Source organism: Cyprinus carpio, chromosome B7 (genome assembly GCF_018340385.1).
Source record: "Cyprinus carpio isolate SPL01 chromosome B7, ASM1834038v1, whole genome shotgun sequence".
Classification (NCBI taxonomy): Eukaryota; Metazoa; Chordata; class Actinopteri; order Cypriniformes; family Cyprinidae; genus Cyprinus; species Cyprinus carpio.
Genome location: NC_056603.1, coordinates 15,897,072 through 15,921,084, shown reverse-complemented (window position 1 = coordinate 15,921,084; position 24,013 = coordinate 15,897,072). Strand labels below are relative to the sequence as shown.

General features: G+C 39.4%; 1 protein-coding gene across 18 annotated transcripts in view; it reads right to left on the bottom strand.

Moving 5' to 3' along the window:
* sox6 (SRY-box transcription factor 6) overlaps positions 1-24,013 on the bottom strand; it is a 150,692-nt gene that overhangs the window by 56,638 nt on the left and 70,041 nt on the right. For all 18 annotated transcript variants that reach the window (XM_042727523.1, XM_042727518.1, XM_042727526.1 and 15 more), the window contains 3 exons: positions 18,052-18,141; positions 7,206-7,378; positions 5,384-5,452 (listed from right to left, as the gene is read on the bottom strand). In XM_042727523.1, the coding sequence (XP_042583457.1) occupies positions 5,384-5,452; positions 7,206-7,378; positions 18,052-18,141 (332 nt within the window). The remainder of the gene's footprint in view (positions 1-5,383; positions 5,453-7,205; positions 7,379-18,051; positions 18,142-24,013) is intronic.

Sequence of the window (24,013 nt, the reverse complement as noted above, 5' to 3'; positions counted from 1 at the left end):
AACGAGATCTAATAAACTCTTGTTTGCTGTGATATGAGAGACAGTATATGAGCGTCATAATGGGATTCTCATAGAGAAAGAGTTGTTTAATCTCAACAGGAATTTTTCCTCAAACACACCGCAGCCTCGCCTCTCCTCAGTATCTAAAGTTCACGCTGACCTTTGAGGGAATCATTCTTCTCTTGATGCTTGTGCGTGTGTGTACACAATAAGATGAGCCAGCCTCCACCTGTGTGTTCTCCTCCCTGCGTCACCTCAGCTCACATCGTACCAGCCCCAGCGTGCAGGAATGCCTGGAACTGAGCCAAGTCTGCGCTAGAGATGCACGTCAACCTGGCCCAGATCATCCCTGAGTCCAGCTTGGGAATTTAAAGCTGCCATCGCAAAACACAGCCCAGAGAGAGACAATAGCACCTAATACATATGCACACAAGTACAGGCCTTTGAAATCTCAACTGAGCACAGCAGCTGTAATCATAAGTATGAAGTGTAAGATATGTATGAACTCGGAAGACAATGAACATTCTCTCCTGACAACCTCTTGGACAAAGAAAGCCTTTTTGTGCTCTAACCTCATATACATAGACATATTTCGTCATTATTGGGAGCTCAGGCAAATCAAAAGACAAGGAAATTAAAACGTGAACATGATTAATTTCATATCAGTATCATTACGTTGATCATAAACTTTTGGTCATAAACTTCTCTGTTTGACTGCTCATTCGAGTGTTGTTTTGTTTTTTTAGCCAGTTTTGGTAATTTAAGAATTACAAACGAAAGAAAGAACAATTATTGCAACCATTTGAAAAGAGAAATAGAAACTGAAAATTGAAAGCATTTTCAAACTGATGTTTTGGTAAAATTGCTATGAATTAGTTATAATATTAGTTATACAAATATCAATTGTTATCAAATATTATTGTATGAAATATCAAATTGCTAGTTTGATAAAACTATAAATAAAACTCTTTTAACATTATTATATATTATAAATGAAAAACAAATAAACAAAAGTTAAAAAAAAATTAAAATATACATACACAAATATTAAAATAAAATAAAATAAAATAAAACAAAAACATAAAAAATAAAAATAAAATAAATTATATTATATTATATTATATTATATTAATCACACACATTAACATTACATATAATATTACTTTCTAAAAATATATTATAATTCTTGGACTAAAATGCATGTATTTACAGAAGATTAAAGTATCCATTTTCTCTCCATTAAATCTTTAAAATTTAATTTTTCTTTCCTACAGGAAGCCATCCACAATTACAGCTGATTGTAATGGCATGAGGGCGAATAAAACAGTGAGTGGAACTGTCAAGGAGACTGGCTCTTTGTAAACAGGTCAGCGGAACCCGAATCACTTGGCTTGATTAATACTGATTCTCAGAACAACCAACACAAGCTTGCCTTCCTGTTGGAGGCGGTGGCTTTTACACGGTCTTATTTGTGCGGCTTTACTTTTCTTACATAAGTAACACATTTTCTGTTTCAGATCAAGATTTACTTTGACATTTGTTTTTAATTGTTTCTAAGCCTCTCCTTCAATCTCTGATGGTGCTTTTAAGTTGGTGCTTGAGACACATAACAGTAATCCGGTCCCTGGATGGAATTAGTTGCCATATGAAATTTCTCAGCAAGAGGCTTTTGGCTAAAGGAATAAATAAGAAGTAAAACCTTGAGCTTGAAGTTCTGATAAGCCTCTAACGCTATAATCTAAACATCTGTTATCTTTAAAACAAGTGACATTGTAATTCCCGAAAAAGACAAAGACTCAATCTCTTCATCTCTCTGAGCTCTTTGTACAAAATGTGATGAAACAGAGAGAAGGGCAATTTAAAAGTGGTTTGATTTGGGCAACGCACAGTGCCAAACTCTGTAGAAAACCAGAACTGATTTTCCAAGCCGAATCTGTATTGGGTTACAGGCCCAATGGTTTTATTTGGACCCGGTTCAGTCCCATTTACAGAATCCAGTGATGTGATCAGTTATATCATCAATAAATGTCTAAAACGCTGCCTACCATGTGAGCCAAAACAGTAGCGCTTTGATGGGAAAGCTGGCTCTTTAAACCACGCACACGCTCTACGCTAACAGCGGGGAAACCCAATCCCTGCATGCTGGTGTTTTACCACTCAACTTTTACGTCTTCTACATGAAGGCTGAAGAGCTTGTTTGGAGTACTAATTAACTCAAAGCTGTTGTATATTAAGAGCACTGGGCATTTTTTGTAGAGCTAGCTCTAATGAAAACAGAGTGCCAGGGAACTGGATTAGCAAGCCTCCTCCTCTCGCTTCCCATTGCATCCTACTCTTGTCTTCCGACTTCTTCTTTACAACAAGCTGTGGCCTCTGGAGATGGAAGTTAAATGGGTCACAATGGGAGGCAATGGTAATGATATATATGGAAACAAAGTCAGAAAAGATAAAAAGCATCATAAGATAGTATGCATCCTAAACCTGACTTTCTTAATGTCTGTGTTTTTGGTGGTGTTCTGGTATAAAAATGTGTGATTACAGTGTAACAGCCATTAACTGCAGCAGATGGAGACCATCTCTTTTGTTTTAATCTTGGACAAGAAACGGGGCTCCATAAACTACAGTCGAGATATATTTCAAAAGTCTTTAATGTTACATGATCCTTCAGCAATCAATATGCTAATTTGGTGCGAGAGAAATATTTCATATTACTGATGTTGATAACAGTTGTCCTGCTTAAAGGGATAGTTCACCCATAAAATGAAAATTTTTGTCATCAATTACTCACCCTCATGTCGTTCCAAACCCATATGAGTTTATTTTTTATGTTCAACATAAAAGAAGATTTTTTGAAGCATGCTGGTAATCAAACAGCTGCTAGTCCCCATTTACTTCCATAGTATTTCTTTCCCTACTATGGAAGTCAATGGGGACCAACAACTGTTGGTTCTTTAAAATTCTTCAAAATATCTTCTTTTGTGTTCAACATAAGATAGAAACTCATACACGTTTCGAACGACATGATAGAGAGGAAATGATGCAAATTTTAATTTCATTGTCACTTTTCATCCATTTAAGGCTCTATTGTTGAATAAAAGTATTAAAGGTGGGGTATGTATTTTTTGAGTCGGGCCGAGTACCAAAACAAACTTGTAGCCAATCAGCAGTTAGGGTCGTGTCTACTCATGATGTGGAAGAGAGAGCGCTCAGTGCACAGGATGGACATTAGCCGAGCCGAGCGACGACAGAAAGATAGAGATGGTGGATAAAAAACAAGAGGAAACTGTCTGCGGAACAAAAGAAGGCTTACGATAAGGCAAGGATCAGCTTTCCAGTGCTGGAGAGAACTCAAGGAGCGGGAAGGCCTGCGATCGGATGCCAAGGTTGCTTCGTTTCCTGCGTTGCGCATGTATGTGTGGGGCGGAGCTATCAAAATAGGGGCGAAACCCTTTGGGGTAGAGACGTGTTTGTATTGGTGATTTAAAATGTCAACATTGGCTACCAGAAATCAATTACCCCACCTTTAAATTATTTTTTTTTTTTTGAATGGTAGTGTATATGCACAATACAATGTGACAGTTAACATGATGCTCCACTGCCATTTGTCCTTTGACAACAGCTTAGCTAATGTCATGCTATTGAAAAAACATACCTATGTTAACATAGCAACTTCAATTAGCTACTCTTCAGCGCACTGCAGGAATGACAGTATAGCATAGCCCAGCTGTTTTGGATGAGCTCTGTCGCTAGTTGAGAAACTCCAGCAGCCTCCACTCCTAAAGGTAATTAAACTGTTCACACGAACTCGTACTGCGACTGCGACACACAGTAAGCATGTAGAGGCCTGTCTACTGAAAAGTGAAGAGTGGTGCTTCTCACACACGCGGTGTGTTAGAGTGGTAGTAGCACAGTGGCTAGTTCTGCAGGCTCTTCAACAGCGTGTGCCTTTAACAGATTGAGCCTTTCTCTTGAGAAGTGCACTTGAAAGAGGTTTTACTGCCAAGCTATAAATCTGTCGTGCTTCGGGGCTGCGTAAATAAGACAGTGGTTTGTTTTTACCTGACACATCTGAGCAGCGAGAGAAAGAAAGCCTGATGGTTAACCTCACAATGATAGGTAGAGCGCTGAGAAGAAAACTGGCCTGGATTCCTTTCTGAGGGCCTCAAGCTCAGGGGCTTTGAAGTGGAAGTCAAATGCAGAGGAAGATATGAGATGTGAAATAGAGAGTGAAAAGAGAGAACTGAGAAGTAAAGAATGAAATGAGTGCATCAAATGTGAGAAAAGAACAGCTGACATAATGGTGTATTGGGTGTGAATCTGGGAAAGAAAAGAGGAGTGGGGATCTTTGTACCTGTCTCCAATGAATGTGCAAAAGCAAGTGGAAAAAAGAAGAGAAGCAAGAGAGTATCTCCAGGCATGGGTTGCTCATGTTGCCCTTGGCTTTAATGTGTGCATAGTGTGTGTGTAAAAGACCTTGACCACTGCCACTGACCAGCTTGTGTACGTCCACGTCTCCGACTGGGTGGTCCGCTAACCTTGCTTGATTGAGAACCACATACCACACAAACCAACGGATCACAAACACTCATTCTTATCCTGCATCTTTTCCTACTCTTTCTTCACATATACGTCAAATTTATTTACCGCGCTCTTGTAAGCATTTTTTTTTTATTCTGCCTCCTTTCCATTTTTTTCATTTCACATAATTGCTTGATGGAGAGGGAAAAAAGCACAATCCACTTTGCGGCGAGAAAACGGATTTGGGTGACCACAGTGTGTACTTTGCAACTAATCCAATTCAATTATTTTTAAGCAAAGAGCAAACTTTCAATGAGCCTATTCTTGAAGCACACTTATAAAGAGAGACCTTCAAAAGATCGCTCAAACGGACTTAAAGCAAGCAGCAAATATTTGCAAGAGGCAAGGTTTGTGCAATTTACATGTCAACAAGGTATGTTTACAGGCTCGTCGGCCGCAACGGAGTTAAGCAAATGAACGCAAAGTGATTTTTCCAATATTAGACAATGGGAAATGGGGCTAACAGTAGTGACTGTTTTCCAAAGCTGCTGCCACGTCACCATGCAGGGACGGTGTAATTTCAGAGGCATTTATCACCGGCTTTCATGTCTCAAACCCTTAGGGCACTTTTCCATAAAACATGCAAACAGGCACCACTTGGTGTCATTAAGCTTTCTCTCATTTCTGTTTTTTCCCTTCCTTCATTAATTAGGGAGTGATAATTATTCTACCCATCTATAGCCCCTTTCCGAATTACCATTGGCCAATTATCCTGATTGGTGACAGTTGCAATGTGATTGATGACAGCTGTAAAAACAAAATAACGTTTTTTGACAGAACGAAGATGCGAAAGTCGAGCACTGACCTGGATCTGCTGCTGGAGGAGATTGATTTTGTGCTGTTGCTGCAGAAGTTGCTGCTGTTGTCTGGCAATCTGCGAAAGCACAAATATTCTTTTAGCTGAACATCGCTAGAAACCTTCGAACATTAAATGATATACATTATAATAGTATACGAGAGAGCAACTGGATTTATTGTACTATGTTTTTATGCAGACAGATAATATATGCAATCAGAGCTTGTGGGTAACATCTCTCGTCCACCAATTGACCCTAATGACTGTAATCAGAGGACTGCTAATGTGTATTATACCCAGCTCCAGGCCTGGCCGGGGCGATGCGCCGCGGGGTGAAAGACTGGCATGTTTATGCAACCTAGGAGTGGTCGGGTCTGCCCAAGGGTGGGCTGTGGACATTAAGTGCATTGCCTCCTCCCTCTCTCTCAATTTCTCCCAGCCCCTTCAGAATCCCCCGTTCTACCTCCTCAGTTAGCCTGACAGCCTAGGTTTAAGTGTCATTTAATTTTCATTTTCAAATATAATTACAAAGTGTTCACTGTAAGATATCACCCGTCTGCAAATGTGTCAGGATTAATTTGTGCTGGCTTCTTCACTAGTGTCAACAGTTAATTACTGTGTCGTGTCTGGATGGCTAAATGACATCCTAACTTCAGGCTCCCCCTTCCTCCCTCCCTCCCTCCCTCTTTTTCTCTCTGACTGTCTTCTGTCCTCCTCTCCCTCCATTTTGTTTGCCATTAATGGAAAGGGATGTGGTTTTGAACCTTTGCAAAACAGTAAATTCCTGAAATAACCATTTATTAAAATCAGCTGAGCATACAAGGAATATACAATCCTCACAAAGTTGATTATTAATGCGGAGAGCCGGGTGACATTAATAGAGTGAACTAAAAAAAAACATGCATCCGTTTCAGGTAAATGCAGACCACATTAATATGCACCTATCTGCATAATAAATTGACAGCAATTATATGGTTTCGCTATAAAAACAGTGAAGATGTAGATGGATCTTGTGCGACATTAACAGAGCTCACGAGCTGCTGATGCGTTCAGTACGCCTCATTTGCTTGATCTACACATGCTTTTCGTGCTAAGTTTGATCTAATTGTGATCAATTTCCCTACCAGTTTACGTGCTTCCATATTTCATCATTTATATACAATAACCGTAACTCTGTGCTTCCCTCCTCATGACAGAGTCTGATTTACCAAGGAGTAAAACATCAAGCCATAAACTAAATTAAAATATTAAATCGCTAAATAGAAGAACTCATTACCTATTTAAAAGCAAATAAGAGCAATCTTGTTTTAAGTGCCTCCTCTAATAAATGAGGCTGTAAAATGAGAATATGTGATGCATGGCTGATAATATCTTATTAAACTGGCTTTATACAAAACAACAGGATTTATAGGACATATACACTATGAAGCCAGTAAGAGATTTGCTTTTGAATTAAATTGGCCTCACTCCACAGGAAGCTGAATTGGAATTGCAAGAAAAAGAATTCATTGAATTGTACTTCAAGTAAGCATTATGGGAATTAAAGTTCTTCTTTTTCATCCACAAAGTTATTTAAAAAAAAAAATAGTAACTATGAGGAAATGTACCAACTGAATTCAAATTACTATAGTTAATATTTCAAGCATATTTTACTTTTCTCAAAATTACAAATTTTGCCATTCAAGTTCATTATAGATTTATTTAAAATGTAATTCCATTCTACATCGTTACATTCTCAATTCCAATTAAATTCCAATTCAGGCACTGACTTTAATTCTGATTTATGACTTTGATTCTGAATTGTGCTCCACCCTGGTTTGCACATTCTCACCTGCTCTTGCTGTTGGCGTGCCAGCTCCATTTGCTGACGTTGTTTCTCCATCTGTGAGGCGGCCAGTTTCTTCTGCTCATCATGGGCGGCCAGGAGTTGCTCTCGCAGGCTGATGAGCTGTGTGATCATGGTGGAGAGCTGTCGCTCCTTCTCCGCGAGACTTTCCGGAGTACCTGCAACAGAACACATGTAGTCAAACACAAGGAACCAAACGGTAAAAGAGAAAAAAAGTCCTCTCTCCATGACCCTGTACACTCTCCCAGCAGTGAGAAGAAAAGATTTACATCTCATGTTACATCAGCCACCTCTCCTCACCTCACCTCTTAAATATAGTCTCTATATAAAAGCAAAGGTCAGTTTTCCTAGAGACAGAACAGCAAACAAAGCAAGTGGTGGAAAACAGAGCCTTCTTAATTGATCTGCGCTTCAGAGATATAAAAAGCCCACAATCGAGAAGCTCCAGGGATCAGCAAGGGTTTTTTTTTCTCTTGAGAGGGCAAGACAGAGCCAGCAAATGCTGAGCATCGAGTACGTCTCAGTCCAGAATTCCTGAAGACCACAGAAGGCGGTCTGGGAGGGAAACTCTAGCTCCTTCAAAGCTGAGAATGGTATCATCCAAACAGCCTCTGTCTGATAACAAAACGGCTTCATTAAAAGTGCAAAGGTCACGAGTCCTGCTCTCTCTTTCCACTTCTGGTGATCGCAGCTTCTTGTAGAGATGGTAAGGAATGGAATTGTTCCTATTAAATAAGACTAGCTGTCACAAGACGAGTGAAGGTGGCAGATTAGTGACAGACAATACAGGGCAAGTGTGTGTGAGACAGTAGCACGACTGGAGGGGCTGCCGTGTAATGACTGCTCTCAATTCTCATTAAAGGAGGAGCAGGCACAAACACCTTGGAGCTGACGTGCCTTCTCGCAAACAGGGTCACCGTCACCTCTGTATCCTCTCATTATCTCTCTTGCATGCATCAAATAGCATAATCACACCAGACAATGTGCGTGCCTTCTGCACGTCCTCCCATGAGGCCGCGCTGTACCTTTAGCTAATCAATGCTAAGTGATCCTGCCTCCGGACAGTAACCTTCTGCTTCATGAGAACAGTATGATCAGCTTGGCTAGCGGCCAGCTAAGTGTTAAATTCTTTCCTGGGTGTCTTCCTTTGCTCCCCTGGCCACATCTGTCTTGAGTTTCTCCGAAGGGGCTCCCTGGGGCCTGCTCTAGTTCAACTATTTTAATTTGACTAAACTCCTGATTTATTTTATCTCTCCGATGAGGAAGCCCATTTGTCTTAATAGGGCCTGTCAACCTCCAGCCCCCATTCAGAGCAATTTACTGGCCGGGCTTGCGTGGTGGCGATGAAGGAGAGAGGCTGCAATTCTCCATTTACACTCTCTCTCTCAAAAAAGGCACCTAAAAGCGCCTATTCACTGCTACTGCATGTGGTTTCCTCAGGCCTGAATTGACTTTTTATTCAGCCGACTACACTTGTTGTGAATGGCTTATCTGTAAAATTGATACATTTGCTACCGATTTTATTAACCTTTGGCTTGTGCCATGAAGGGCCGTATTTAGCTGCCGACGCTGTCGGGGCTGACATCTGCCCCCGTGCAGGCTCAAAATAAGAAAGGGAGAGAGAGAGTCCGAAGGGGATGGGGGCGGCAGAGCATCTCTCAGTGGGCGAAGGGAGAGACACTTCACCGAGTCAGAAGGGCTGTTGGATGTCAAATAGCATAACTTGCTCCTCCTCCCAATGGAGAATCTCAGGGGCCTCTGGGGGAGGACAGGACTCATATCCTACTGAGGGGCAAACATCTGGACTCAATTCTGCCCACTCAGGAGCTCTCAGGACAACCCTCCAACTTGATCACACATTTCAATCACACAATCCGCTTTGCTTGATTCTGCTATACAACAGTTAGGCAATAGCTTTACACTCCTATTAGGTTACATACTGTAATTTTAATTTTCATGTATTTGTATGTGTAGAACTGTCGTATATATGTTATACATAAAGTTGTGGCCAAACACAGACACGTGTTACAGTAGCCAAGTTTTACAGAGGGGCTGCAGACTGTTGAGGGCCCAGGACAGGTTCTTGTGTGTGTGGAGTGCTGGTCTGCACAAACACCAACAGCATACTAACAGAGGCTCCATTGTTTCGTCTCCGGCTCAATTGTCCAGAGTTCACCCCAACTACCCCACCCTGCTACCAAAATGTCTTTCCACTTCTCTCTCACTCCTGTTTTCCCCTCCTCAGATTTCTGGCCTTTTCTGGTCCTGTTTCATTGTTTTCTGACTATAACAGTAACTTCTCAGTGCATTATGGAAAGCTGAATGTTTTAGAAATAAGTGCATTAGAATACCAAACAATATCTTGTCTAGGATGAAACAATATTATGCAAGGTATTGTGTAAAAAAAGATTGCTTTATTTATTGCTTTATATCCTTAATTTATATATTGTTTTGATTTATTATATAAACTAACTTTTTATTTCTAAGCATATATATATATATATATATATATATATATATATATATATATATATATATATATATATATATATATATATATATTAAGCATTGATCTAATAGCATAGTAAATAGCATGTGTGTATAGTATGTATATAGCATATAGTACATGTATGTAAATATGTATATTTAAACAATACACAAATAAATAATATACAGATAATTATAAAAAAATTAAATAACAAAAAAGTATAAAAAAAATACTAATACACATTCAATATATAACAATAATACAAATGAAATAGGAAAAATATTTGCAAAAAGTTATTACAAATAATTTCATGCACAGTTTAAATCTCATAAATATGTATCCATATAAAAGAAGTGAATACATAAATATATATGCAGTTATTTTTTTAGTTTAGGAATTAAACAGGAATAGTGTATTTTGGTAATCCTGTTTTGGTATAGAGAATCCTGTTCTTCCTGCGTTGAATTATAGATCCCTTTTAAAAGCAGATAAAAGTTTTATTGGCAGGGGAGCACGGGGGGAGCTCGGCCTGTATCTGTCTGCAGAGTGCTGACAAAGTGAGCAGTGGTGCATATTGCATTGCTCTTAACAGCAGTGAGTCTGGCTGCTCTTGCAAAGGTGTCTCATTGCATTGTCGTTCTGACTTGACACGGCCTGGCAAGGAGATGCCAAATAATGAGAGCAGGTTAGGTTTGTCTAATTCATCAATGAGGACATAAGATTCCACTCAGGACCTTTGGCTGAGGAGGAAACACAAAGAATGAGGGAGAGTATGCGAGAGAGACAGCGTCAACAGAACATTCACCTTCCTCTCCCCTCACTGTCACAAACCAGATTGGATGACATTTCCCACAATGCCCAATTCGAATACCGGAGAGAAACAACTGCGACTGCAATGAATGAGCGAGAGAGGGAGCTGTCAAAGAGAGGGGCCACCAGATAAAAGACACTTTGTAGGGGTGCGATTTGTTCTGTCCAACAGCCATTCTGCTACCCCAGGCCAACCCAACCCCCCTTCCCCGCTAATCAAGCAGTCCCTAATTTGAGTTCCAAGTCCAGCACCAAGGGAAGAGAGGGCAGCTTGTTACTTTGAAGAGTCCCAAGTGAATAAGAGAGATAAAAGATCCAGGCACACACTAGGAAGAAAGAGGAAAGGGGGCGAAAGAGGGAAAGACTCTCTATTCTCTTCTCTTCCTTTGGTTAGGACAGCTGAACCATTATGACTAAATCTGAATGACTTTTTCCCCTCCCTAATGTCCGAATACTGGAATTTCTTTGTCTCTCCATCAGTTGGCTTTTGTGGATGCTCCCATATGCTGCGAGCCCATCCTAAGCAAATTAAGAGGGCTCTAAAAGCAGCGATTGTGCCCAGGCTGTGTCCGGACGCAGGCTGCGCATAGCTGGAGTGCCTGACATGGCTGGCGGTTCGAGGGCTGTGAAAAGGTATATTCCCTCATCTCACCCAAAAAGAAGAAGAAGAAGAAAAAAACAGTCACTAATGATTTTCAGCCCAGCAATACATATACACAAAGACTAGCATTTATGGTTCCCCTTTTGAGCTCCGAAGGTTCTTTTATGTGAAGAATCTGTGTCTATTGTCAATAGCGAATAAAAGAGTTCACGTCAAATAAAAGGGAATTTAAAAACTATTTGATTGTGTCTTGTCAGTGACCTCAAAGTTTGCACGGTTAAATCACTATTAGAACCTTGTTGCATCTAAAGACAAGACCCAAGGGTGAAGATCAAACTAAATCAAAGATTAAAGACTGAGAACACACACAGGCACACACAAAATCATTATAATTCTGCTCAACTGACATTTATATGAACCTACACATGCAAATAAATACAACAACTGCATAAAACCACAAACCATTAAACTAGATTATATATATATATATATATAAACATTTTATTAAAACTAACTACTTATATGTAATTTGTAAAATATAAACTGAAACTAATTTGCTAAATATTTCTAATAATAATAAAGCACCATTTTGACTACTATATTAATTTAAAAATGGTTTCCCTTCTCCTGAATTGAGACGGAATGACCAACAGCTGTTACCTGGCCTGCTGCCCCATGTGATGATCGAAACCCTGCTGATCCTGCCAATAAAACTTCATTAACTAGCATGCACCAGGACCTGCTTGCACATGCAAGCATATGGCAGCTCAAATCATCAACTCAAAAAAACCTTTCAATACTGCATTAAAATTTAGCATAATGCTAATTTACAGCTCTTGTCAAGGCTATAAAAAGAGGGCGAACGTCTTGTCCTCAATATTCACTTGTGCCAAACCGGATAAAGCAAGCATTTAAATGTAATTAGCTATGCATATAAGAAAAAAAAGGTCTTGGAAACCATTTTTACTCAGAAATTGCTAGTAAATTTCACAAATAATTACAAAGGAATACAAGTGCAGTAAAACACTGAATAAATGGTGAAATGTTGAAGAAGAAAGCCTGTATTTTTAACATACTAATACAAAATAATAATACTAAAATAATGTTTTATTTACAAAATCATTTTTTATAGTGTAGACTTCAAACTAAAATTATACACCTCTAACTTTATTTAATATTTAATTTTGGACTAAAAAAAACATTGATTGATGATCTTTTTTTTTTTTTTTTTGCCAATTTGCTAATGTTCTTAGCAACCAAAACAGTATTTAAATCTATTCTGTATAATCCATTTACATATAAGTGTGTGTGTGTGTGTGTGTGTGTGTTTGTGTGAGAGAGAGAAAGAGAAAGAGATGACAGAATACGGAATGTACTCTAAGTATGCAAAGTAAATTAAAACGCACTTCATTACATCTTACTACACACTCTCAACAAGAATTTAATTTTTTCCCCCCTCCCATCTCAAAAACACTTGATTGACACCAAAAGTCAACAGAGTGGTTCTTAAACAGACACACACTTCATGTTCTTGACGTTCATGGGGCACTTTAATGCCGACTAATAATCTAATGACGACAGCAGCGATGCTCACGAGTGTAATTAAGATAATGCAAGAGCCCTGCTCTTCTCTCAGCATCCTCAGCATCACACAAACCACTTCATTAAAGTGTCCTACCGAGATAACAGCTCAACCTGACCACACAACACACACACGCAGACAGACGTGGGACAGAGAGCTCCTGGTGTGCATTTCAATGTTCCTTCTATCAGAGTTGATCGCACCGAGGTCACCGCCGAGAATGAAGCCGCCCTTGAACACACACTTTTAAAATCACCCATTCATCACTCGCTCAGATGCCTTGACCTCTTCCTGTGTTATTATTATTATCATTAGAGAGAATAAAAACCCTGATTAGACGCAACAATCATTCAAGGCCTAACTTGTTCTCGTGCTTGTGTGCCTGTGCAGGAAGATTCCATTAGTAGCAATGTACATCGCTTTAGGGCCCTGCGGATTGGGGAGGAGAGGAGACAGAGTCCGGAGACTCTACTGTAGTCGGAAATCCAGCGTGACACGCGCTAAAGCGGCCCGGGCATGGCCCTGCCAACTCTGTAACAGCATTACACGGCCGTGAGCAGAACATTAGCTCTGCGACCCACCCTCTGATAAACATTAGCTCCCCCGACACTGCAGTACACCGAATTAAACTTGTGTTTGCTAGTGGCACACATCATGCAAAGATGTTTCTAATTTGTGAATAATTGCATTATTGGGTTTCACCACCTATGTAGCCTGGGAACAGTGTAGGACATTGTGAATCTTCTTAAATGTAAATATTTGCTTTGAAGGAAAGCTTAAATGCATGCCATGTGGTTTAGTGAAGTGATTTTCCTCAGGTCTGAAAAGTGTGTGTGTGTGTGTGTGTGTGTTAGCGTGTATATGCTGTTTCGATGGCTGTCTTCCCCTCAACGCTCTCCTGTTCACAAGCACTTTCAATAACACCATGTGAGGAGAGGCAGCAAACAAGGTGTGCCTTTCTACAGCCAAACGCCACAAGTTAAATTCCTCAATTCATTAGGAGAGAAACGGAGCACAGCTTTCCCCGCATTCATCTTGCAAATGTGGCCCAAAGAATAATAATTTACAGTGGCTCATATTTCACTTGTGTACATAAGGGCAAACAGTTTGACTATTGAGGCGTTAGGGAGAGAAAAATGCAGAGCGTGCTGCTAGAGGATGGGGGAGACGGAGGAATATTTCAGACGCTGTGATGGGTGGAGAAGGTTTGCTCTCTCTCGGTCAGGAACAATGCCTAAAAGGAGTAATGGAAAACGCTTTCAAATCTGGCACAGATCAAATATCAGTAAGCTGCCAGAAATCTGTTTTGTTTTGCCTCGCTTCAAAAGATGCTCAATTATTTTGGTAACATATTTGTGCTAAAATTATAAATTGAGTAAAATAATTAAATTACAATTAATCTCATATTTGTTTTGTGTTTTTTGTAACCTCTCTCTCTCTCTCTTTTAAGTTTAATAAATATTTAATAGACCGCTTTGTCCTATTCTTCTCCCACTATGTTTAAAATCACAAAAACAAAATAGTAAATGCAGTTTTAAAAATTATAAAATAACTGTATACAAATTTGTCAGTGCAATAAAATGTACTGAACTTAGACCTACAATAACTCATTTAAATTTTGTGTAAAATAATAATTAATATCAATGTTTAGAATTATCATAATAAAAATGTATAAAAATAATATGATTAATAAAATGTATTTATATAATAATAATAATAATAATAATACAAAATATATAAATAGATAAAAGTAACTCAATTAAAAATAATTCCTATCTATGAGGATCTAATCTGTTTTCTGTTTTTAACTTTTCAACTGTAAATTGAATAATTGTGTAAACACCATAAAAACGATGTGTTAACACTTTAACAGCTCAAGTTTTAATGTTTTATTTTTGCCTTAATGTATAATGCTTCATGTTTCATACCAGATTTTTTTTTTAATGTAACAGCAATGCATTAAAAAAAGACTGTTGTTATGTAAAAAATGTTCATGCTTATCCCTGAGTGTCACGTCACATACTGTATCTACACTAGCATGGGTTCTCTGCCTTTATTGGAGCCATTAAGAATAAAGCTGACGTTAAATTGAATAATCATGTTTTCAAGTAAATCCAGCTGCTGGAACAATCGGTGCTCTGTACCCTCACAGTCAGCTCTCTGTCCGAGAGTGCCTAAGCCAGGTACGAGTCACATCGAAATCACACTCAGCCCTGCCGCTCTCTTAAAAAGCTTCTACTTATCTACCAGCCCCAGGACTTTCTCTCCACAAGCATGTAGACAGTCAGAAATTGAATAGGCAAAGAGCAAGGGACCCCTTTTTCCACACAGCAGCTCAAGTCACCATTTTCATGTGGTCACACAATGCTAAGATTTCAGACTTTCTCTCCTTTTCTGGGTTTCCGATACTCTGATTTTGCAAGTACAGTTTGATTTCCAGACATTTTGTCCGATTTTTTTTTTAAATAGTCAGGGACACCTGAACGTTCAAGGCGATGGAAACAAAACGCACAGACCTCTGATTCATTAATGAAATCCATTAAAATGACAAAGCCGAATTAAAATTCCACAAGAATATTCATTTAAAATATTTTTTGGACGTTTCCATCGAATAATGAAACAAGGGTGCACGGGTGCCGATGTCTTTAATTGTATGAAAAATTAAATCTAGCTGAAGTGAATCAAAGCATTTTAATTGCACCAGCCGCACCTCTTTGCATTAAATTTGGTGAATAACACTCTCTGGCATATATCTGATGTGTTACTCTGTATTTGTTCATATATCTCTCCCTCTGTCTCTCTCTCTCTCTCTCTCTCTCTCTCTCTGACAATCGAGCAGGCACTGCTGTGGTTTGGACGTCCTCCAGACATCCTGCTTCTCCTGCTTTGTGGTTTTGTTTTGCTGATCTCATCTCTCTTTCTTCACCATTCCTCCTGATTGACAGCTGAGCTCAGGTATGAAAACAAACACAGCGCTCCAGTGGCGGCGGGTGGAAAGCGATCCGTAGCTGACTCCCCCATACGCCCTGTACCCGCTACCGCTGCCCCTCAACCCTGAGCCGGAGTCACATGGGGCTTAAAGAAAACACGCAGGATTCTGCAACACTTAAGAGCACTTAAAAACAATTCTGGCCTGCCTGATGGCCTGATACAATTTCATTTTACTAGTTAAACAAGGCTTTAAAACCACCTGAAACTTGAGAAATGTCAACTGAATTAACTGAACTTGTTACACGTGAACCGATGTAAAACCAAAAACCAATCTGGTGTGATGACTTTGTTTACTTGTTTTGTGCAACAGGGTTGGGCAGGTCCGGACGTGTTGCGGCGTTTCAGAAAACAGGTCTAAGTGTTCTCTGAGTTTCAGCTTTTTTCCACTCTCTCTCTCTCTCTCTCTCTCTCTCTCCACTATTGTTCTTAGTTCCCTAAAGCAATCGGTTACTTTTTTCAGATCCTAAACTCTGTTCCTTACCACAGCGTAGTGCCTCGACAGGTTCACAAGGTGAAAAATATGTAAAGGCTTTAAAGAACAGCTGCGGAGATTTTAAAAGCAGCGAGAAACTTTATTTTATTCAGACGAACAGTTCAGCAGGGACAGCGATTCCTAGTCGATTTATTTATCGAACAAAGATCAAAGGCGGGTTTTTGTAGTGCGGCAACAATGGCACAAAGAACTGTGGATAGAATGCACAATGCCATCGGTTCAAATATGAGAGCAAAAACAGCAAGGCCAAACAGGCAACAGCTTCCTTTTCATCCTCGCGCCATCTTTTATCCGGTGCTCTCCTCCATTAATTCCGAGCCGGAGGAACGTGTGGCCTTTGTATTGATTTTTTAACCTGACTATTAATGCGCTCTCTGATTTATCATAACACTTTAGATCTTAATCATAAGTTGTGTGTGTTTTCTCTTTTCCAGCTTGGTGCCTTTGTTTGTGTATTAATTAAGCAGACCTTGTGTGTCTCCAACCCTGAGCTTCCTTTTTAATTGCCTGTATTTACATCAGGCCGACTTCAAACGCAGAGAGAGACATTTTGTAAGGGGGAGCACAAAGGAGGCCTTTGAAATGTCTACAGTCATATGAAATGGCAGGCTAATTAGAAACCTTAGGCTGCCGGTATGATATGAAAAGTAATTCTGTCTGTTTCTCTACAGTCGCCCGCAGCCTCGCTGGAAATCACGACGGAGGCCACTGGTGGGGTATTATCAACGCCTTCTACCTGTTTATACCTTTTAAACATGACCTCACCCAATGCCATTTATCCAACAGAAAAATACCCTGTAATTTAAAAAGATCTCCTTTCAAAAGGCTAAATCTTTCCTCGCCATTTTCTTCGCTGCACTTTGATCTACGGTGCCACATAACGGGGGCAGGTACAATGAATCTGGTTTACTGAGATGTGATTTACATTTGGAGGTTCATTAAGGTTATTGCCGATGAACGCACTTATTAGAATGTACGACTGTTTCTTTTTCCCCTGTTCCACAGCAACCCCCCCCACACACCCCCACCTCGACCCCTCCTCCACCCACACGCTGCAGAGAGTAAGTCTAATCCAATAATTAAAACCAAGGACAAACGTTATTCATAATTCTAAATAGCGCAGGGAAGGAAAGGGAACCATTAGGGAACAAAAAAAACAATAACACTTCTCTCCAATGTTATTACCCTTGCAATCTAAATCCCGCTATTAACTGCCTCCTAAATGTCTTCTCCATTAAAAGCGCACTGACGTATTGATGCTATAACATCGGATATTCTGACTGCTATGACACCTGTACCTCATCCAATTATCAAAACACATGGCTGTAAAACAAGAGTCAGTGTAAAGCTCTGAGGATATGGGGCGGATTGGTGTCGGCAGGAATGGACGACAAACCCCAGCATGCTAGAGGAACGGAAGAGAACGAGAGTTAGCGATAGTGAGGGAGGAGTGCGTGGCTGGAGCCGGGCAGAACTAGTGCGTTATCAGAGAGCCGGTTCAGTGCTGTCTCCTGCTACATAAACACGTCTCTGTAACAGCCAGTGCTAAGACCTGCTCTTGCAAAAAAAAAAAAAAAAACACACACACACACACATCCCATGAACACCTTCACTGGGTATAAACAGTGCATGGGCTGTACTGTCTTCCAATACAAACACACATGCATTCTTCTCCTCTGTTCTCTGTTTGTACCAAGCCTACCTTTCCATTGAATTATATGTCTAATTTCCATTTCAGGAGCTAAATAACAAAATATAGCTGCCATAATGTGCATCACACTCATATAACTGTCATTCTGAGCAGAAAGAGTAACCAGAAAAGGTTGCTTTCCGAAACATATTTGTAAAAGGCTTCAGGCTTCTTACCTTTAATTTCTCCTAACAGCTCTCCTGTGTTGAGTCGCTCCATCTTCTCTTTCCAGTCTTTAGAAAGGAGTTTCTCCATGCAGGAGGATTCTGAAACAAAAAGAACTCAGAATGAAACTGAATGCATATAGAAAGAGAACAAAATACCAATAAAATGTATAATGTACTGCTTTATTTAAAAAAGCAACCTAAATTGCATATTAGCTATAAAAAGAGAATTACCACAAACACAGTTTGAGTGAAATCACCCCATAACACAGACAACCACAGTACAGAGGGATTCATACGACAGTGTGCATTGAAATCCTCTGTATATCTCAACTCCATAGCTTTGAGTAAGACCCACAAACCTTGAGCAACAAAACAATTTGTGGTCATAGAGAAAAGAAGCCTCAAAGACAAAGAAAAAAGACAGAAAGAAACAGGGGAAAAACCTTCCCATTGAAAAGGTGTGCAAGGTGAAGTAAAGGTGAGCAAACTGAAAGAAAGAAATTCTGTCTGCTTCTCGGGAAAGTGAATGTTACACACCTGTCTTTCAACAGCAACAGCACACAATAAATGTCGAATGTGTGTTCTAACGGATGGACCGTGGTAATAAAGTGAAATTCTATAGAGATTACGAGCTGAGTGTATTACAGTAGAAAAGCTTGACAGCTTGGTTCATTAAGCGTATTAGGGGTGATGTCTAAAGGTCATAAAAAAAATTTTAATTTCTAAAAGAATAAATGCATTGGGGTTTGTAACTGAATGAATTGCTCTAATGCAATATTTTCAAGTTAGGTCAACTACATTCAGTGAAAGCGTCAAGGTGAATCTGCTTCTACCTAGGAGTGGGAAAAGATCTTTATGAAAGGCACTTTTTTTGTTGTTATTTAGAAGGGCAGGTATGGTGTTTCTTAATTTCTCAATCTTGCACATACAGACAGAAACCCAGAGACGAACACATATAATATGTGGATAATGTGGGACGTGACCCCTGGTCTGTCGAAGGTCAACTGGAGAGGCTGAAAGAGTGATAAGAATGAGGCGCCGCACAAAGAAAGACATTAAAGAGGAAGGTAGATGGGGTGAGATGGGCCCATTTGACTGGCCCCGCACAGCCGGCAATGATGAAAACAATTAACATTTGTCTGGCAGACAATGAATCAGGAGGAGGAATGGCTGGAATCCGCAGAGCCGCGGCCCCGAGGTCGTTGATAAAGAAAACACTGCTCACCAGCAAGAGCTTGAAGCTCGCAGCCTGGGTCAGCCTGTTCCCATCACACAAACACACATACACACACATGGGACAGAGAAACACCCAGTCAAATGCACTGGACAGAAATAAGAGGAATCTTGTGAAGTGTCCAAAAGGCAAAGTTTAATATATCAAGATCAGATCTCTACCTTCTCCAAGCTAAGGAGCTCTTTTCGCAGGCCTCTGAGCAGAGGGGCTGCAGGTCTCATGTTGCCATTTGATGACATCATGGACAGGAAGAGTAGAGTTTGTTCCCTGTGTAAAAGGCTAAAGGGTACGGGGCTAAAGCAGACATTCTTGCACGCCGCTGGCAGCCCTCCGGCACCGTAAGCCGTATTTAAACCGTTCGTGAACACAATGGATCATTTGTGAACACACTTTGCCAAACAAAAGGGCACAATTCATGAGAATGGGAATGACTTTGGCTACTCTGTTGTCCGTGCTTTGTGTCTGCTTGTATTGTAGTCATACAGTATCTTGAGGTACTCCAGGCCATAGAACATTCCGAGTGAGTGACATCATCACACTCGTGAATGTGGTGTGATGAGATCTTCATCTCATGCCTTAAAAATTGATGTTGCAGCTATGCCTCTATTATCACGAGCACTGCTTTATGTTATTGACTAAAAAACTAATTCACATATGTAGGGAAGCCCTTTTTGTAGCAATTTAAAAAAGTATTTACTATCACCATTTGATCAATTTGATGCATCCTTGCTGAATAAATTTAACCTCTTTAAAAAAAAAAAAAAAAAAAATCGCAAACACTTTTAAACAGTAGTCTACAGTATAAAGTTGTAATTGGAGCAAAAGGTTTCCATTACCAAAAATAAAATGTCAATAACAAAACAAATAAACAAGTAAAAAGAACCTTCTATTTTTATAAACAAACTTCCATAAAATAATAAAAATAAAATAAAACCTAGAACATCTAGGCACAGAAACAGTTTTTTTCCCACAGGCCATTTCCCTATTGAACTGTTAAATGACTCCCAAGACCCCCCTCAGTGCAATATTCCCACTGTTTAATGTAATATTCTGTAAATTCATATTATCCTTAACACTGTGAACACTTGCATAATCTTTAAATATATTTTCGAATATTTCTATTCTGGTCTGTTCTGGCTTTTATATGTTTTTATTCTTTCATTTTATTATTATGTGTCTTATTGAGTTTATATGTGTACAGTGAAGCTATATTACTGAGAAAAATTCCTTGTTTATGCAAAGCACACTTGGCAATAAAGCTCTTCTGACCTGATCTAAATATGTGTACATTGGCAAATAGAAAGTAAATGCACAAAAAAAATTGACATCACTGTGGGCATGAAAATGTTTGACAGCTTGCAAAGAGAAAGAGTCTATGGTGATGGCCACTGCTTTAATACAGTGCAAGGTCACATCAAGGGGAGGTCAAATTTTCTTTGATTCTCCATTTCCTCCATTTCAGAGGGAACGACAGGACACCTCTGTCTGGGTCATTCTAACATTATTTCTACTTTGCTGACTTTCCCAATCCAGGACTCACAGTTTGTTTCCTTGACCTTGTGAGATGCTGCGACCCTGTGTTTTATGTGTGTGTGATTGAGGTCTCTTGAATAAAAGCGCTTCCTGTCACAACACTCTCCTCCCCTCAGATAATAACCACATACACACAACACACATACCAGCATATATATATGTATAACAAATAGCAGTACATTCTTTCCTCCAGGCTGAAAAAAGAGCTGGAAACAGAGAAACTTCCTTTTATGGCACAGGGCCGGGGTGGATCTGTCCTGGGGGGTTAAAAGGTTTTAGGGAAGACTTTTCCCATATTCCTCCTCTGCGTCCTACACACACACCAACACACAGAGCAGTGCACAGATGCTTCTCCAGCACTTGATCATTAAGGAATGCACCAACTGTTGGAGATAATGCGGTGCCAGCTCCCATTCAGCTCCACTCTGCCTCCCTTGAGAGTGGCCGCTCCCTCGCTCCTACACACACACACACACACACACACAAACACACACACACAACAGCTGGAATGTGCCGAAGCTGTCCTCCACACATTTTTACCTGAGAGAGGTGAAGAATGTCCAGCATTTGCGAATGATGGACACAGAAAACAACCTGTCCGCTACGGTTTAAGACTATACGGCTCTTCCTGGGTTTTCATGCGAGGATACTTTAGGCAAACAAGCAGTTAATGAGACAGACGTCTGGGTTTTTTCAAAGTACCCTTATAAAGCTAGAACATTTGAAAGGAATTTAGATTAATAATAAGGGGATATTTTTTGCACAATTTCCCAAGTTGCATTCCATCTTCTCCGGAGAGAGCACTAATGCCAATGGAAACACTGCTTAACATCTGGATAATACTTAAATGTCATACTAACATATTACCGATGTAAAGAAACAAAAGTGGACCATTCATTTTGAAAAATCAAACAAAGCTTCAGCCACGTCCATTCATCTCTCAGCGCTGCTGCTACTACTTCAAATGAGAAACGCAGCACAGCCCATTGAACAAGGTACATTTCCTTCCCACATTTGCATTCGGATTTCAAAATACAAAGAGTTCAGAGACAGTCTGACATTTATAGACTCTGAAAACTGAGGAGGAAGAGTGGAAAAGACTTGTACTTGTCTGGAAAGGCCTGTCAGAGGCCTAGAATGAGCAGATAAATAAAGCAAGCATTGACTTTATTGTCACTATCCCACTAGGGGCCCCAAAAATCTCCTCATGCCCTCTTCTCCTCCGCTCGGATAAAGCATGGCGTGGCTCGAGGGAAACCAATTCAGCCCAGATGAGATTGGAAGGAAAACAATAGCCCTTATCTGTATCCTTTTTGCATTTTCCCAAGGTTCCCCCATCTCAACAGACGGCTTAGCCCCGGCCACATCGGACCCCTTGCCTGTCCCACTGATATGACATAGCCTGGGCACTGGGGAGAAGGCTTGGAGGACAACCCACTGATCTAAAACCTCCTGGGAACTAATTCTAAGAGACGAGAAGAAAAGACAATGCGGAGAGAGAAACCCAGAGACTTGTGTCTCGGAGTGGGTGTTGACTTAGCGTCACCCATCCGCACACTAGGGAGACCATCCCTGTCAAAACACCAGGATTAGAAGGAAGCAGAAAAAATAGCATGTCACAATCCTTTTCTGGCCTGATAAAGCCAAAGTCCCTAGTCTATGAAAGTGGCATTATAGTTGTAAAGTCAGAGAGACTTACTGATCTCAGACATAAGCAGTGATGTAACCAACTTGACATACTAATGGTCGATCTACACCTGGCCCCTGTGTATTTAACCACTCATCTACAATCTGATCTTGACAACTCGGTTTGCTGCCAGAGATATCTTACTCTTCTTCACAAAGCAGCTCAATTAAGACACCTACAGCAAAGATCCGCTGACAAGATTATGCCGATGGTCTTAAACAGATGAAAAGGAAGAGCAGCAGTGCTCATAAATCTCAGCAAAGATTCAGCAATTGTGTTGAGTGTAAATAGTTTTTATCACCAGATGGAACACAGAGCTAAAACTGCATGTCTAACAGAAACCATAACAGTGAAACACTAAACACAGGTAGCATTTGGCTCTTACCTGCTATTCTATTTTTTATAGATATATAAAAGATTTATATAAAGATATTATATAAATACTATATATACAGTGTGTGTGTATATATATATATATATATATATATATATATATATATATATATATAGTAATAGTAATAATACTATATTTTACAATGTAAATTTAATAATTTTTAATTAAAATAAAATGCACACAATAAATACATTAATAATAAATCCAATGAACAAATACATTAATGTGTTACTTTAGAAAAAGTTTGGGGTCAGTAACTTTTTTTAATTTAAGAAATTATTTAGATTCGGCAATGGTTCTTAAAATGTATCAAAAGTGGCAGTAAAGACTTTTATATTGCAACACATTTTTTTCATATTTTTTTAAATAAATGCTGCTATTTTGATTCTATTCAAATAAACCCTGAACAAATAAAGCATTAGGGTTTCCACTAAAATATTAAACAGCACAACTCTTTGCAATAATAATAATAATTAAAAAAAAATGTTTCTTCAGCACCAAATCACTCAACATGATTTCTGCAGGAAATTCAGTTTTGCTATTACAACAATGAATTACATTATAATATATATATATATATATAAAAACAGACATTTTAAATTGTAATATTTCACAATATTACAAATTTTCTGCATTTTTGGTGAGCAGACTTATTTCAAAAACATTTCAAAAATCAACCCTAAACATTTGAACTGTAGTGTATAATATATAATATTGTGTTATTTAAATTATAGAATTTTAAAATAAAATACATTAATATATGCTGCTCACACCAAAATTTTACTTTGCAATATTTTACAATTGTATAAAGTAATAAATGCTGAAATACTGTACACAGGTGAAAAGAAAAAAGATTTCATGTTGAGTACAAAAAGTGGCCTAAAAATCCCACTAATTTCTCAAGTCTAACTCCCTCAAACATTCAAGCGAAATGAATGTAATGTAGTTATGTAGAAACCTACTTCAGTTACTGTCATTGATGACCTCCACGGCTGTGTATGTGGGATGGAGCTGTGTCATGCCCCTAAAGATGCAGTTGTGCTGAGCAGAGAGGGTGTACCCCCATCCCGACGAGTTCTGCCCTGTGGCAGACAGCCAGAACATCTGCCAGCACCCCCAGGTC